Source organism: Rhincodon typus, chromosome 1 (genome assembly GCF_021869965.1).
Source record: "Rhincodon typus isolate 14 chromosome 1, sRhiTyp1.1, whole genome shotgun sequence".
Lineage (NCBI taxonomy): Eukaryota > Metazoa > Chordata > Chondrichthyes > Orectolobiformes > Rhincodontidae > Rhincodon > Rhincodon typus.
The window spans coordinates 153,991,001-154,008,434 of NC_063332.1; the positions used below are offsets into that span (position 1 = coordinate 153,991,001).

At 40.9% G+C, this 17,434-nt stretch overlaps 1 protein-coding gene across 2 annotated transcripts in view; it reads right to left on the reverse strand.

Annotated features, from left to right (window-relative positions):
* Nucleotides 1-2,378: 2,378 nt before the first annotated feature.
* The window catches only part of LOC109932243 (nocturnin), a 28,998-nt gene continuing 13,942 nt past the window's right edge, over nucleotides 2,379-17,434 (reverse strand). For both annotated transcript variants that reach the window (XM_048603928.1, XM_048603921.1), the window contains exons 2-3: nucleotides 7,908-8,180; nucleotides 2,379-3,588 (exon numbers count right to left, since the gene is read on the reverse strand). In XM_048603928.1, the coding sequence (XP_048459885.1) occupies nucleotides 2,756-3,588; nucleotides 7,908-8,180 (1,106 nt within the window). In that variant the 3' untranslated portion in view covers nucleotides 2,379-2,755. The remainder of the gene's footprint in view (nucleotides 3,589-7,907; nucleotides 8,181-17,434) is intronic.

Genomic DNA, 17,434 nt, shown 5'->3' on the forward strand with positions numbered 1-17,434 from the left:
CAATTTGGTCTATGTAACATTTTTCCACAGTCCTTGCATGGTATTTTGTATATTATGTTATTTTTACTGGTTGTGGGTATTGGATCCTTCATGATTGTCAGTAGCTGCCATAGGGTGCTTGGTTTGTGGGCTACCCCGACTACACAGGGCCCTCGGTAACATCGGCGAAAAAACAATGTATCAGCTTGGTAAGCTGATCAACCACAACCCGAACTACAAATCTACTCTGAAACCATAGAAATTAGTGGTACACAATTCCTCAATTTGCTAAACCCCTACAGAAACTTCTGGTCAATGAGACTTCAGAATTAAAAATTCTAAACACGACTACAGCAGCGTTTAATCTTCATTGAAGAGATTTTACTTGATGTTAAATTGCTTCCACTGAACCAGTCCCCCTACCTGCCTCAATAACTAGGACAGTGTACCTGGTTTACACTATTGGACAAGATCAAAAAATAACTCTCTCATCTTCCCATTCTTGCCTTTGACTATTTCCTCAAAAGTTACACTTACCTTATTATCCCTCTAGTTCCAGAAATCAAAACACTTTCACCACCCACCCCAAAAAAAAACACAACAAAACCAGCTCCCTATATTGTCAATGAGCTCATGAACCTCTTGCTGTAAATGCTGATGGCTTTTGGTATGGTAAATACAGTTCAAAGTTTCAATAACATTCATTCTTTGAAATTTCTTTAGTTTCTTAAAAGCTTAAAGATTAACAAACATTAATAGGTTAATTGTAGAGTTGAGGCTTATTTTAAAACAATTTGTAATGATAAAAGACTCTGATCAAAGCTGCCAGCTCTTAACATTTCCTGTCATTGAATGAACATGGGTCAGTAGCTCACAATACACAAAGTAGCTGTTTTAAACGTACTTTGTATAAACTTACTGGGAAAGTGACTTTAGAAATTCCAACTCTGGATTTTGAATTTCATATGCATGTTTGTAGTTAACATTCTCCTGGACAAACATTTGGTACATTATCACAAACAATAAATATGCATGTTTTGAGTTGCAGAAATAAAAAAGTTAGGATAATTACTTTTGGAATTTTTAGCTGTCAATTTCAAAATCAATTATGATAACTCATTTCATATTTAGGACTTTGCTGTTCAAAATGGTGCAGTACTTATGCATTCCATTTAGAGGTAGGAGGTAGGAGGTAGGACCAGAAGAACAAAATAGGTTGGAACTACACTGGAGACGATAAACCCTCTTTCATAATCAAATAGACTTCTGAAAAAAAAAAGTAGGATTTTTGAGGAAGATCTTTGTGCATACAAGCTTTGCACTAGATTGCACCTAGAAAATGAGTGAATATACCTGGAAAAAAGAGAGAGTCTCCAGCTGTCATGGCATTGGTTATCATTTCACAGTATTTTCCAGATTAAACTATAATCAAGTATAAAATTCCTGGCATCCAATTTGAACGTTTCAAGCATTTCTAATACAGTGCCACAACAAATCAAGTTATGCTGGCATTAAGAGCAAATAAGTATTACCATATCCATTATTTCAACACAATGTAATAGATGCTACACGAAATGTTGCACTAACTAACTTGGGGGCCCAAGTTTCAAAAGCCTGCAGGTATTTTTTTTGTTTTGAATTTAAACTTAGTCATTGAAGTAGTTACATAAATTGTTCACGTTACAGTGGTCAATACTGTCAGGGTCAAATGTGTACTTCCTTAAATTCTATTAGCTGCAAATTAAACAATATTTGGACAGTTTATCTTAAGATTACAACAGGATTACTGTAGTGTTTAAAAAATTATGCTGAAAATTAGTAAGAAAGTAGGGAATGGGGTGACAGATTTGATAGCAGGATTTTAATGCTGGAACCTGTTCTTCCTATTTCAAGGAATGGCATTTCCTGGTGCTGAATATAGGGTTCAATGTAAAATAAATTTGAACAGCTTTAGTTCAGAAAGAAATGGAAATAAGTGGGTTCAGTAATAATTGGGAACAGCAATGGTAGTGTTCTGCCACTAAGCAGAATGAAGGGCTTTACTCTGCAGTGCTATAGTGGAAGTAGGGTTCTGAATGTTGGAGAACTTACTAACAGCACTGCATACGTACCAACACCAGATGGAATGCAACTGGGGCTGGACAACAACAATGACCCTCATGTCTACATCCTACAAAAGACAAAAACCTTTTGCACTACATGGCACCTTTAACTGCACAAAATTAAAATTAAGAAACTTAAGTTTACAATAAATTTCACATTGTTTATAGCCACTTTTAACCACAGTTTGTTGTTTATATTTTGATAATTTAGTAGTTTTGGGATTGTGCATACATTTACACTTAGCCCAGAATTTTCTTTGGTCTGAGAGGGGATTAAATGAAGGTCAAACGTAATAATGGTGTGTAAAATCAGACACGACTGACCATCTGTTTATTTCTGAATAAAATGCAACACAAACTACACATTGATTGATGTGCATATAAAACCACACTCGATTTGAGACAAACTACCCAAACTCCATCCAAGAAAAATGTAGACAAATACTTTAAAAGAAATGGTCCGTAAATTTAGTGGCATTTGAATCAGGCTTTAGAAAGCAGCTGACTGCCGTTGAGACAGAAGCATTGAACAGCATTTTATTAACGATTCTGCTCTGAAGGGAGATCAGTCTCAAATTATTTACAATGGCAGTGGTTCAATGGAAGGTGGGAGGAGTGATTTAATTCACTGTACTGACTAAATTTTCACCTTTTAATAATAGATTGAAAAGGAGTCAACATTCATCAAATTGATCCAGAAAGCTAAATTCACAAATAAGCGACAAATGATCTGAGGGATAGTGGAATGATGGCAAGCGATTAGGGCCAATTTGTTCCTCTGTAGGCAAATTCAGCAATCTATTCACACAAAACGCATTCCGGGAATACCAAATGTAATCCAACGTATGGCAGCTCTCGCCCGAGGGTCGTATCTTCCATGTTGTGAAGGGGGGTTCTGATTGTCCATCTTCACTCAGTAGCTTGTACGCACTGCTCAGATTTAGACTGGACTTGGTAAACTGTTTGTAAACATCTTCAGTGGGCTCTGCATTAAAATCTCCACACACAATAATAGGAATACTGGCTCCATCAGTAATGGTTTCTAGATTCTGGAGCAAATCACAGCCTTGTGATGAACGAAATCGCTCCCAACCACTGCAGGCCTTCAGGTGAGTCACAGCAACACAGAACACCTTGCTAGTTTCAATACACCGGAGGGTTTGGACAATAGCCACTTGATTGGTCTGCAACATCCTGGCTGCTAGTCTAATTGTGGCAGTGTCAATCAATTCAAATCGTTCCCGTAGAAAAAACAAAGCACATCCATCTGGTCCATTGTTATGTTCTACATCCAAACAAGGAGATGATGGTTTGGGGAAGAATGTTGAATGATAGCCTAACCCACGGAGAACTGGCTGGAAGGTATCAAAGTAATGATCCACTTCTTGCAGACACAAGATATCTGGGTGGTAGCTCAGAATCTCTTCCAAGATAAGGTATTTACGCTCTGACCAGTTCAAAGCTTCTTTTGGACACTTAATAAAATTATCCTTCCATTCTCCAAGAGCTGTGTTAAAATGAGAGAAAAGTTGAAATCAAAAAAAAAGTGTGCCATTACATTTTACCAATGTAAAAGCCAAATTACATGAACTCGAGATGGTAATAATACATACATGCATTAGGGACAAATCACAGCTCAAATGCTTAAAAAAGTCATCCTGTTACAGCCTCAAAGTTCTATCCGTCACCATTGCTGTTCCTTTAAAAGGTAAGGTATCCAATTGTACTACATTGGCTAAACAAGCATGCTGCTTGTTCTGGTTCAAAAAACACAGTATTTGAATGAACTGAGCTCTTTTCCTAGTGGGTGCACCTGATAACTTGCTCAAGAACTTCACCTGGTAGGAAGATTGTGTGCGTTGTGAATGAGGGTGTAGACTTGCTTGCTGAGCCAGTGTGTTTGGTTGCAGACCTTTCATCACCCTGCTAGGTGACATCGTCAATGCACCAGTGGTGAAGTGTTGGTGTTCTGTCCTGCTTGTTATTTATATGCCTCAGTTTGCCGGGCTGGTTGGCATCACTGAAAAACAGAACCAGAAGTAACGCCAACTAGCCCGGCAAATCAAGGTGTAACACCAACACTTCACCAGAGGCGCACTGACGACATTACCTAGCAGGGCGACGAAAGGTCTGCAAACAAATCCACCGGCTCGGCCAGCAAGTCTACAGCCTGAGCTAATATCTGTATGAATGAGAAGAGTCACTGGAGTCTAAGCACACTTTTAAACTGTCTTAAAGATTTAACACTGTACTGTTCTGCTGTTGAAATTTAGTCTTTGGTGATGGGTACAAAAAGTGCATTTTTCCACAGTTATTCTTACAGACTGGGACAGGTGCAAAGATTGCAGTCAACTTCTTTCGTCTCCTTTATACTGCTGGACATAAATATTGGCTGGAATACAACAATCCTGCTACCACTAATTGTTAATGCAGGAGCTCTTAAAAGGCAACATTCAAAAGGTAGTAGCAGCCTTAAAGATTAATATTTCAAGTCTGGTAAGGCTATTTTTCCCCTCCCTGAAGAGCCATACCAAACTTGAAACATTAACTCTGTCTCCACATATGCTGTTAGATCTGCCAAGTTTCTCCAGCGCTGTTTTGTTTCCAATTCCCACCCTCAGAGAGTAATTTGGGTTTTGCTGCAAAAGGCCTGATTAAAACATTTCTAAAAAAGGCACAAAAGTGGTAAGAAGTCAAATTGTTAAAGCAAAGAAAAGCCCCACTATTCATAGGGCACTAATTAGTAAGGGGGGGTAGGGAAAGAAAAAAAGTAAACAGATTTGAAGTCAGCACTGATACTTCAATTCAGATAACTTGCTAATGCCCATTGTCTGGACTTGGGCATGAAGAATAATCACAGGGAAAGACAGCGTTCGACAATATTTACAGAAGCATCTTTCCAGAGGTCTAGGAGCAGGGATAAGGCGAATAATTTTAACTGGATTTCTGCTCATTATGATTTAGCTGGACAGAATTTGACTGTTACTGAATCCCTGCATTGAAGGAGGAAACTTAAATTAACTGGGATAGATCACCATGCAGTGTCCTGTTGGAAAATCCGCACAAGTGTCAGACAATAACTAGATCAGCTGTCAGACCTTTGAGTTTAGGAGTTGGGATGACATGTTGGAGGATGTACAAGCTGTTGGGGAGGCTTCTTCTGAAGTACCGAGTATGTTCTGGTCATCCAGAAGGAAGGATATTATTAAATTGGAATAGGTTTAGAAAAGATTTACCAGAATACTGCCAGGAATGGAAGGTAGGATTGGATGTTTTTCACTGCAGCATAGGTGGAGGGGGTGACCTTAGAGATTTGTAAAATCGTGAGGTACATTAACAAGGTGAAAATGTTTTTTTTTGAAAAAAGTTGTTTGTATGTTGCATGAACTGCCAGAGAAAGCGATAGATGCAGATAAGAGTTAGAACATTTGAAAGGCATTTGGATAAGTTTGTGAATAGAAAAGGTTGAGGGATGTGGATCACATGAAGGCAATGTGATTGAATTTCAATTGCCCTCTGAAATGGCCTAGCAAGCCATTCAGTTATACCAAAGTCTCAAAGAAGTGAAACTGGACAGATCACCTGGCATTGATCTAGGTACCGGAAAAGAAACAGTAGAAACAGCCCTGATAACCCTGCAAAGTCTTCTTCACTAAGATCTGCGGGCTCGAACCAAAATTGGAGAGCTGTCTCACAGACTAGTCAAGCAACAGTATCACAGTCATACTCATGGAATCATACCTTACAGAATGTCCTAGACACCATCACCATCCCTGCATGTGTCTTGCCCCACTAGCAGGACAGACCCAGCGGAGGTGGCAACACAGTGGTAATCATTCAGGTTGGAGGTGGGGTGGGGGGGGGGGGGGGAAGATCTCCTCTAGGAGTCCTCAACATCAACTCCAGATCCCATGAAGCCTCATGGCTTCAGGTTAAATATGGGCAAAGAAACCTTCTGTTGATTACCACGTACCATCCTTCCTTGGCTGATGAATCGGTACTCAAGGTTGGACAACACACAGAGCAAGAGCAGAGGATGGCAAGGGCACAAAAATGTACTCTGGGTGGGAAATTTCAATGTCCACCATTAAGAGTGGCTCAGCAGCAGTACTACAGATCAAGCTGGTTTGTTCCTAAAAGATATAGTTGCTAGACTGGGTGTGCAGCAGGTGGTGAGGGAACTAACAAGAGGGAAAAACATAACTTGACCTCATCCTTACCAATCTGCCAGCTGCAGATGCATCCATATGTCCACAGCAGTATCAGTAAGAGCGACCACTGCATACTCTTTGTGGAGGTGAAATCGTGTTGTGTGGCACTATCACTGTGCTAAAACGGGACAGACTTTGCATTGATCTAGCAACTCAAGACTGGGCATTCATGAGGCGCTGTGGGCCATCAACAGCAGCAGAACTGTACTCCAGCACAATCTGTAACCTCATGGCACATCCCCCACTCAACCATGACCATCAAGCGAGGGGCTCAACCCTGGTTCAAATGGAGAGTGGAAGAGAGCATGAGAGGAGCAGCACCAGGCATACCTCAAGATCAGGTGTCAACTTGGTGAAGCTACCAAACAGCAGGTCATTGACAGAGCTGAGCGATCTCACAACCAACAGATTAGATGTAAGCTCTGCAATCTTGCCACATCCAGTCATGAATGGTGGTGGATGATTAAACAACTCATGCACCTCAAGCTCTTGCAGAGATCTTCAGCTAGAAGTGCTGAGTGGGTGATCCATCTCAGCCTCCTCTAGTGGTCCCCAGCATTGCAGATACCAGTCTTCAGACAATTCAACTCACTCCATGTGATATCGGGAAATGATCAGAGACACTGGATACTGCAAAGGCTACGGACCCTGACAACATTCTGGCAATAGTACTGAAGACGTATTCCAGAACTTGCCGCTCCCCTGGCCAAGTTGTTCCAGTACACTTAGAATACTGGCATCTACCCGAAAGTGTGAAAGACTGCCCAAATATGTCCTGTACATTAAAATCAGGACAAATCTAACCCGGCCAATTATCGCCCCAGTCTACTCTCAATCAGTAAAGTGATGCAAGGTGTCATCAACAGTGTGATTAAGCAGCACCTGCTCAGTAAATAACCTGCCCAGTAACACCCAGTTTGGGTTCCAGCAGGGCCACTCAACTTCTGACCTCATTACAGCCTTGGTTCAAACAGACAAAAGAGCTGAATTCCAGAGGTGAGGCAAGTGTAACAGCCCTTGATAAAGGCTGCATTCAAAAAGGAAAAGGGCAGCAGATATATGGGAACACCACCACCTTCAAGTTCCCCTCCAAGCCACTCACGATCCTGACTTGGAAATGTATCGGCATTCCTTCACGGTCGCTGGATCAAAATCCTGGAATTCCCTCCCTAATGGCACCCACATCAGGTGGGCTGCAGTGATTCAAGGTAGCTCACCACCATTTAAGGGCAACTAGGGATGGACAATAATGCTGGCCAGCCAGCGACACTCATTCCATAAGATGAATGAAAAAAGTGGGACTAATTTAGTCTAGGAACATGGTTGGCATGGACTAGCTGGACCGTATGGTCTGTTTTCATGCTGTCTGACTCTGGCTGTGATATCCAGCAATGATAAAATACTCCCTAATACTACATGGGTTTGAGAATGAACATTAACCATTTTAGGCAAATAACTGGAGGCCCAGCACTGTCTATGGAACGGTTTTCCTTGAAGAGGCAGTTTTCAAGAGAGGAAAAAGTGTGTTAGAATTTAACAGTCATCATTTCAACTTCACCATACTTTAAGTTAAAATTCAACACGTGTGCAACATGTTTAGTACTGAAGGACAGACCTTGCGCTAGTATGTTCCATTGTAGGACCTTGATCGGACGAGACACAGCAGAAAGATTACTTTTCTTTAAAAGCAAAAAATCCCGCTGGAGTCTGGGTGGACGGTTTTCGAGCACCTTCTGACATTCTTTGAGGAGATCATTGGGGTCTGTTGGATCAACTGGTTCTAAGTTTGTCTCTACGTCGTATTCCTTTGGTTGTGGTATTCCATTATCTGTTACAGTTGGAGCCAGAGCACTGTACAACCTGTTGGTATTAGTTCCCATGGAACACACTAAATAAAAAAGGAAAGATGGAGATTAAATACCACTTACCCAAAAATTGATGCTTTAGGTATGTAATGTGGAATACAATTCAATTAAAGCAAAAATGCCATACAAATTTAACATGTTTGAGCAGAGTCTTTAAATCCCATTTTAAAAACAGAACACATTGTCTAAGTTCAGTTCCAGTATTTTCTTGAGGCCATTGACTGCTACAGCTCTTTTGACATTTTCTGCAGCCTTTAGCAAGCCTGACCCTCAAAAGAGAAAAAGACAAATTATATATAAAGGAACAGCTTTTACAGTATGTTTCTCTCCCATTGCTTGGGGCATCATATCACAGGGCCAATGACTGGCAATAACATTTATCACTAGCCATTTTTAACCCGTGCATACATGCACCATTGAATGCAACATTGTTAGATCTTCTCCAATGGTTCATTTGATGAACCTACCACATTGTAGAGTACTGAACTATGCAAAGCAGCAATAGTGAGTCACAAGCAAACTGACCCAGGATGAATGATGAGAGAGTCGAATGCAACCTTCAAAAAAAGATTAGCAAGAGAGAAATGGTCGGAGATTCTGGGAGGATTGCTGCTATTACTGAAGAAATTAGAAGCTGCATTGTTGGGACAGGTTTTATTTGAAACACCTTTTCTCTCTTCCCCCAACAAATAGACAGCTGGAGGAAGTACACCACATAGATTACAGTCAAGATGGAATGAAGACAGTTTTATTCTCCCTGGTTTGCTCAACACCTTAGAACTTAGAACCCCTAGAGGCCATTTGGCCCAATGAATCTGCACCAACCGCCTGAACAGCATCCTACCTTATCCCTGTAACCCTGGCACAATGAAGCAGCAGCGCTAACCACTGAGCCACCGTACCACTCTGGTCTGGAACTGTTGCCAAAATACAAATGAGTGGAGGTATATCAATAATAAAAGTCAAGACTAGGACTTCAAAATACATCTAAGATAATTCATTACGTCCAGATTCCTCAGTCATTTCTAGCTGTTTTCCATGCAAGAAAATTGTATAGTCACCCCAGAACAACTTTTGGTCCTGGCAGCCCTAATCAACGCATTCTAGCTTACATAGCACATAATCACATTAATCCAAACTCTCACTGTATAAAACATGGATTAAAGAAAGGACAAAAAAATGAAACGAACAAGCATACCCAACATGGAGAAAAAACAGAACTGCTTCCACTTACAGCCAAAATAGACAGACACTTCTCTGGCGGTGTGCTGAAATGAAAGTGTATCCTGTTACAGTTTTTCAAATCAGACTGATCAGCTGGCTGAAGGAGCCAAGGCACCGTGAGCAGGTTTAGAATTTAAAGTGAAAACATCCAATAAACAAGTGCATTCTTCTACACCTTGGGCAATAAACCCTTGGAGTCACTGGTTAAAACAAAAATAGGATTATAGTCTTCATGAACATCCACACTAAGTTTGACATGACTGAGGTCAAATGTTAAACGTTCATGTTAAAACTCAAGAGTCAGATAGATTAAGGGCAAAAAAAGAGCACAAAAAAGAGGATGGTTGTGGTTATTGGACATCAGTCATCACAGCTCCAAGACTTCCTCAGGGTAGTGTCCTAGGTCCAAATATCTTCAACTACTTCAATGACCTGCCCTCTATCATAGAGGAGGAAGTGGGAATATACACTGATGATTGGGTAACGTTCAATAACATTCACAACTCCTTAGATATGGGACAGTCCACAGCCAAATCCTGATGCAGTCCATGGTCAAATTCAGCAAGACCCAGATAACTTCCAGGCTTAGGTTGACAAGTAGCAAGTAATATTCATGTGGCACAGATCTTCTTTGGTAATTGCATTGCATTTAATAAAATCCCCCATACATTCAATGTGATTCCTGTTGTTAAATCTCCCACTATCATTCCAGATGTTACCACTAACCAGAAACTGAACTGGACTAGCCATTTTAATATACCAGCTACAAAGAAATTCAGGCTAGAATCCTGCAGGGAGGACCTTGCCTCCTGACCCCCCAAATTCTGTCCAGCATTCACAAGGCTGGAGTCAGGAGTGTGATGGAATATTCTCTACTTGCCTGGATGACTGCAGCCCCAACAATGCTCAAGCAGCACAACACTATCCAGGACAAAGCAGCCAGTATCACTTGCACAATCTCCTCAAGCATTCACTCCTACCACCACCACCCCACACAGCAGCATAGACATGTACTATGTATCATGCACTGCAGAAATTAACTTAAACTGCAACTTCCAAACCCATCTTGAAGGACAAGAACAATGATACTGGGGAACACCACCATCCACAAGTTCCCCTCCAAGTCACTCACCATCTTGACTTGGAAATATATTACTGTTCCTGGTGTGGAACTTCCTCCCTAACAACGTTGTGGGTGTACACCTATATCAAAATGGGCTGAAATAGTTCAAGAAAACAGCTCATTATTTTCTCATGGAAACTAAGGAAGGAGAATAAATGCTGGCCCAGCTGGCAACACCACATCCCAAGAAAGAATTTTGCAGTCGTTGTAGAGAGTATGAAAACGAGATAGATCACAATTCTGCAACTTTGAGCTAGCCTTTGTGTCAGAGGCCCATGGAGATATGGCATGTCAGCATCTATATAAAAAAACACCACTAACATTTCTAACCAGCCTGCCTTGTTCCTGTTTTTGTTCTAGCCAGAACTCCTTTCCCTTCTAACCAGAGACAGTAACTCTTAGGAGTTTAATTCTGGTATAAATGGTATTCTGTATCTCATAGGTAATCCTTTTGTTAAAAAAAGGCTATTTTCATTTTGTGAAAAAACCTGAAGAACTCTGCAGTGTGGAGATTCTGCACTTGAATCTGTTTAACTTGTGTTGAAAAGAAAAAAAAAGGACAATCTTCCTGAACGCACATTTGGACTAATTAGCATATAGCCAAAAAGTATGAGAGATATTCCAACTCACAGCAAATAGATGCCATCTTTAATTTAATACAATAGGAATGTCTACAATTGTTTGAGCCCATGTAAAAAATATTTTGCAATCTGCAAAGAACCTTGGGGAAACAAAATACTGACTTGTACGACCGAATTGGCCCTAGTCAAAATGTACCAGTGCATTAAAACTTCAAGTAGGAAACATAGCTACTTCAATTTACAGACAGGAACATCCCACAAACAGAGTTAAGTGTGTTGCATTGATGTTGGTAAAGAGCCAAATACAGGCCGGGATACTAGATAAACTTCACACTATCTTCAAAAGTGTCAGGAGACCTGTTAAGTTTTTACAAGATAAGTATCATATTAACAGCATACTAAGAACAAGAAAGAGGAGTATGCTGTTTTGCCTTTTAAACACGCACTGCCTATCATTAAGATCACAGCTGAAACTGATATTTGGTGTCCATTTATTCTGTAACTACATCCCTAGTTTGATTCCCTCACTAGTGGAAATGTCATTTCAGCATCTACCATATCAAGCCCCCTTGGAATTTTGTATGTTTCAATAAGTTCACCCTTCATTTTTCTAAACTGTAATGAATAAAGGCCTGGTCTAAATAGCTATTCACGATTAGTCAATTCCTTTATCCCATCAACCAACCTGGTTCAAACAATTTTCACTACCTCCAATGCTAGTACATCCTTTAAGTACAAGGACCAAAGCTGTACACAGTACTCCAGGTGCAACCTCACCAACACCCTCTATAGTTGTTTTTCAACTCCAAATCCCTGCAATAGAGGTGAAATTGCATTTATTAAACTTAATTATTTGTTACATGTGCATGAAAACACTTTTACACACAACACTCAGACTCCCCTATACTGCACTTTGAGTTTCTCTCCAATTAAAAAGTCTGTTGTTTGATTATTCCTACCAAAATGCCATACCCCATCACTCTACTGATGATTGACTGTAGTTTGACAACGTAGTAAAATGGATGAATTTAATTTCCCTGCTTTTGTCCACATCGCCGAGAAGATACCAGCATTGCAGTTGCATTGGAACAGCTTGACTACAGACGCAGCTACTACTTTTTCTAAAAGTATTCAATACCTTCAGTCACTTCTTCATGTGAGGAATGAATTGCAATGACTGGAGAGTGGCATCCGAGATGCAAAGGACTCTGGAGGAGGCACAGCTGGATCATCCATATGACACTTCTGGCTGAAACTGTTGCAAGTGTTTCATTCTTATCTTCTGCACTGGAGTGCTAGTTGATCCACAACATAAGGACTATTGTGGAGGCTCCAGCTCCAGCACTTATTTAAGCACCCACCATCATTCACAACCAGGACTAGAGATTCTTGGATTTGATCTGCTGGCTGTGGAATTGCCCAGTTTTATCATTTGATGCTGATGCTATTGCTATTTAGTTCTCAACCTGTCCTATATTGTAGTTCCACCAAGATGACACCTTATTTTTAGGTCTGCCCATAGAACATAGAACGTTACAGCACAGTACAGGCCCTTCGGCTGACCTGTGAAACCAATCTGAAGCTCATCTAACCTAAACTATTCCATTATCATCCATATGTTTATCCAATGACCATTTAAATGCCCTTAAAGTTGGCGAGTCTACTACTTTTGCAGGCAGGGCATTCCACGCCCTTACTACTGCTTGCATGGCTTTGTTGATGGTCATATCTCATGGTATGAGGTTACCAACGACAGTGAAACACAATTTTGCTGCTGACAGCCTACAGAGCATCATGCATACCAAGCTGAGTTGCTAGATCAGACTGAAATTTATCCCGTTTAGTAGTTGTAGTGCCATAACACATTGGAGGCTACCCTCAATAAAGATGGGTTTTTTTTGTCTCCGCAAGGACTACATGGTGGTCACTCCCATTCGTGTGTCATGGGCAGATGTTTGAGGCAAACAGATTGGTGAAGATGAGGTCAAGTGTATTTGCCCAACTGTTGGTTCCCCTTCAACTGCTAGGCTGGATCTGCAAGTTATATCCTTTAAGACAAAACCAGCTCAGGAGTAGTACTATTGAGCTATTTTTGGTGAAGTCCCTGCCCAGAGTACATTCCATAACCTTGCCACCCTCAGTGTTTCATTCATGTATTGTTCAGAGTGGAAGAATAATCATTTATCAGTTGAGAGGCAGGAGAAGCTCAAGGCAAAAGGGGTTCCTTTCCCGTGCTTGATGGCAATCCCAAGTAAATGCTAATGACACCAAGGACAACTCCCAAGAGATAAAGAGGATCCTGTATTTTTATTATGGAGATTAAAGTGTTTCTTGACTTCATACCTCAAAGATTCTGGATACTTGTTCTGGTTTGCCTGATCAGAACAATTAGCTCCTCTGTATCTTATCTATCTTTCCATTATGTTAAACATCTCAATTAAATCACTATTGCATTCTAAACCCAAGGGAATACAATCATAGGTTGATCACAGTTAACCATTTCAGCTGCAGTATTAATTGTTACATCTGCTCTGTATCCAACATATACTTCTTGAAGGACGTTCGCCAGAATTGAGGATAACGTTCCAATTGGGATTCAATAATGGGCCTGAACAACAATTTCTTCTATCCATTCACATATTCCACCTTCAACAATAAAAGTAATTTAATTGATTACAGTTTGTACTTGTGCACAAGCTTGTTATGACAACCATTTAATATCAAATACCTCTAACTATTTTCACAGAAAGCCTAACATATAGAAGTTAAAATGCTGAATCAGAGTCTTTTCTACAACTATGCCCTTTTGTGAGCTGAAATGGCAAGGCTATAGAAAAAAAAAGTTCTATAATCATACTTGTCCTGATTCAGAGCAGATGTAGCATAACCCATACCTTCTAAAAAGAATACTGCAGCTATGGTGATTGCTTTTTTAAAAAGCAAAAAACTGTCTGAAGCCAGAAGGTAATGAAGATCCTGACTTGTATTATCAGCATGCTGCCCTCCTGATCAAAAACCATAACTTCAAACTTTTTTTTTGGGAAGCATTTATGTTTATGGAGAAGTGAAAAATCAGCTGATTGCATCATTCGACTTTCCATATTTGTGTTTATCTTTATAATCTTCACATAGCTGCTCAACTGTTCTTTGTTCGTACAGTACACATCTGCCATGCTCCAGAACTCAGGCAACAGCATTGACCTCTTCAGCATCAGGTTTCAGCACTCATCACCCATGATACTATGTATTTAAACCACTCAGTACTATTTTTGGGAAGCAGGGAAACAGAATCTTTTACATCTATAACCAATAGAATCAATGGGCCACGTTCAGTAAAGTAATTTAACAATGTCAATTTGGTTTCACTAATGTTTGGCTGCTTTGTGGAACACCTACGCTCGGTTCGCAACAAACAACTGCACCTCCCAGTCGCGAACCATTTCAACTCCCCCTCCCACTCCTTGGATGACATGTCTATCCAGGGCCTCCTGCAGTGCCACAACGATGCCACCCAAAGCAGGAACAGCACCTCATATTCCGCTTGGGAACCCTGCAGCCCAATGGTATCAATGTGGACTTCACAAGCTTCAAAATCTCCCCTCCCCCGATCACATCCCAAAACCAGCCCAGTTTGTCCCCTCCTCCCACCTCAAGCCCCACCCCCATCTCCTACCTACTAGCCTCATCCTGTCCCCTTGACCTGTCTGTCCTCCCTGGACCGACCTATCTCCTCCCTACCTCCCCACCTACACTCACTTTCACTGGCTCCACCCCCGCCTCTTTGACCTGTCTGTCTCCTCTCCACCTATCTTCTCCTCTATCCATCTCCTATCCACCTCCCCCTCTCTCCCTATTTATTTCAGAATCCCCTTCCCCTCCCCCATTTCTGAAGAAATGTCTAGGCCCAAAACATCAGCTTTCCTGCTCCTCTGATGCTGCTTGGCCTGTGTTCATCCAGCTCTACACCTTGTTATCTCTGGTTTCGCTAATGTGGTAGTTTAAGATTACAGAGCTCATGTTAAGAAAGGCATTCATTTTTAAGAGAGACTACACATGCAGTGCTTTCACTGATTCTTGCAAGAATTAACACAGTTGACAATATCTGTCATTACCTACAAGCATAAACTATAATGAACAGCAGAAACCTCAAAGTACACATGCTAGTAACAATGTATTTCATATTCTTGAGTGCGTTGTCACCATTGTTTGACTTATGAAAATGTAACAAAAACAAGTTCAACATTTGGTTAAATATAATCGATTGGAATGTGCCACAGATATTGTACAAGATCCTTATAGAAGAAGGAAGGTAGAAGTGTTCAACACCCAACAGGTTACCCCAGAGATAGTAGGAACTGCAGATGCTGGAGAATCCAAGACAACAAGGTGCAGGGCTGGATGAACATAGCAGGCCAAGCAGCATCATAGGAGCAGAAAGGCTGACGTTTCGGGCCTAGATCCTTCATCAGATGAAGGGTCTAGGCCCGAAACATCAGCCTTTCAGGTTACCCCAGATGTTGAATGGACAATTGGCAGAGTTTGTTTATCTCAATAGCTTCTGAAAGCTATTATAGATAGTATATTGTAGAGACAGAGTCATACAGCATGGAAACAGACCCTTTGGTACAACTCATCCGTGCCAACCAGTCATCCCAATCTAGCCTAGTCCCATTTTCCAGCACTTAGCCCATATCGTTTTAAACCCTTCTTATTCACATAGCCATCCGGGTGCCTTTTAAATGTTGTATTTGTATCCACTTCCACCACTTCCTCTGGCAGTTTGTTCCGTACATACACCACCCTCTGCATGAAAAAATGTTACCCTCAGGTACTTTAAGTCATTGCCATCTCACCTTAAAAATTTATGCCACGGTTGGCCATTCACCCTACCCATGCCCCTCATGACTTTATAAACCTTTAAAGAAGATCATCCCTGCTTCCGACGCTCCAGGGGTAAAAAAGCACCAGCCTGTTCAACCTCTCACTATAGCTCAAACTCTTCAACCCTGGCAACTTCCTTGTAAATTCTTTCTGTACCCTCTCCAGTTTAATAGCCCTTCCAATAGAAGGGCGAACAGAATATTAAATGTTAGGATGTTGTTCCCTGATCTTCCTTCATCTTCCCTGGTCCATCCTCCACCTAAAGGAAATGGCTTTCTGATGAGGACTGTACCCTATCTCTGAGCTCTCATTCATACACTATTTCTAGGGCCTTATAGTCTATCCTATGTTAATCATGTGTTTGAAAATAAGACGGGCACCCAAGATGACGGAGATTACCTATGTACTGTCCATCACATTAGCTCAAAGTTACTGCTGAGGCCATTTACTAGCCACTAGCATGGATAAAAGGGTAATTAAGGTACCAACCTATCAACTTACAAATGTCAAAATAGAAACTGGACTTTAAGGACTGCTTACGTGTTTTACCAGAGAGAAAGAAGCCAGTTTCTCTACCAAGGTGGCCTTATTCTATGTCTACCAATTCCATATGAGTTCTATACTTTTTTAAACAAAAAGATACTTTCAGAATAAAAAAGGTCACGTCTTCATGTTTTCTCTTATACCAGGTTAAGAATTGGTTACACAGATAAGGCTTGAATTCTCTTGTGGATTAAAAAATGAACAGGTAATCTGTTGGAGGTGTTTTAGAAAGAGTAAGGATTTGCTAAGACCAGGAGAAGGGAACTATTTGCTCTGGCAGAAGGCAGAACAAGAGGCATAACAATAGGGATATAATGCCATAAAGTAGTGACTCACTCAAGCTTGTCCATCATCCACCAGGCTGGTGTCAGGAGTGATGAAATACTCCCCACTTGCCTGGATGAGTGCAGCTCTAACATTTGAGAAGCTTGACATCATCCAAGACAAAGCAGCCCCTGTTATTGGTTCCACATCCACAAGATGCATTATAGTATTTCGGAGATCCTTTGCCAACACTTTCCAAGCCTATGACCAATTCCATCCAGAAGGCCAACAGCAGACAATACAGTGCTTGAAAACACCACTGCCTGGAAGTTCTCCAAGGCACTCAACATCCTGACTTGTAAATATATTGCTGTTCCTTCACTGGTCACTGAAGTAAAATCCTGGAATTCCCTCCCTAAAGGCATTGTGGATCTACCTACAGCACATGTAACGCAGCAGAAGAAAGCAGCTCACCACCACAAGGACAATCAGAAATGGGTAACAAATGCTGGCCCAGCCAGTGACACCCATAGCCTGACAGTGAATCAAAAAAACTTCAAGGGATAGCAAAAATCTGTTAGACTGCCAATTTAAAAAATTCAAAACTGGAGAGACAGATCTCGGTTTGGGAAGATAATTAAAATATAGGGAACGAAAACAA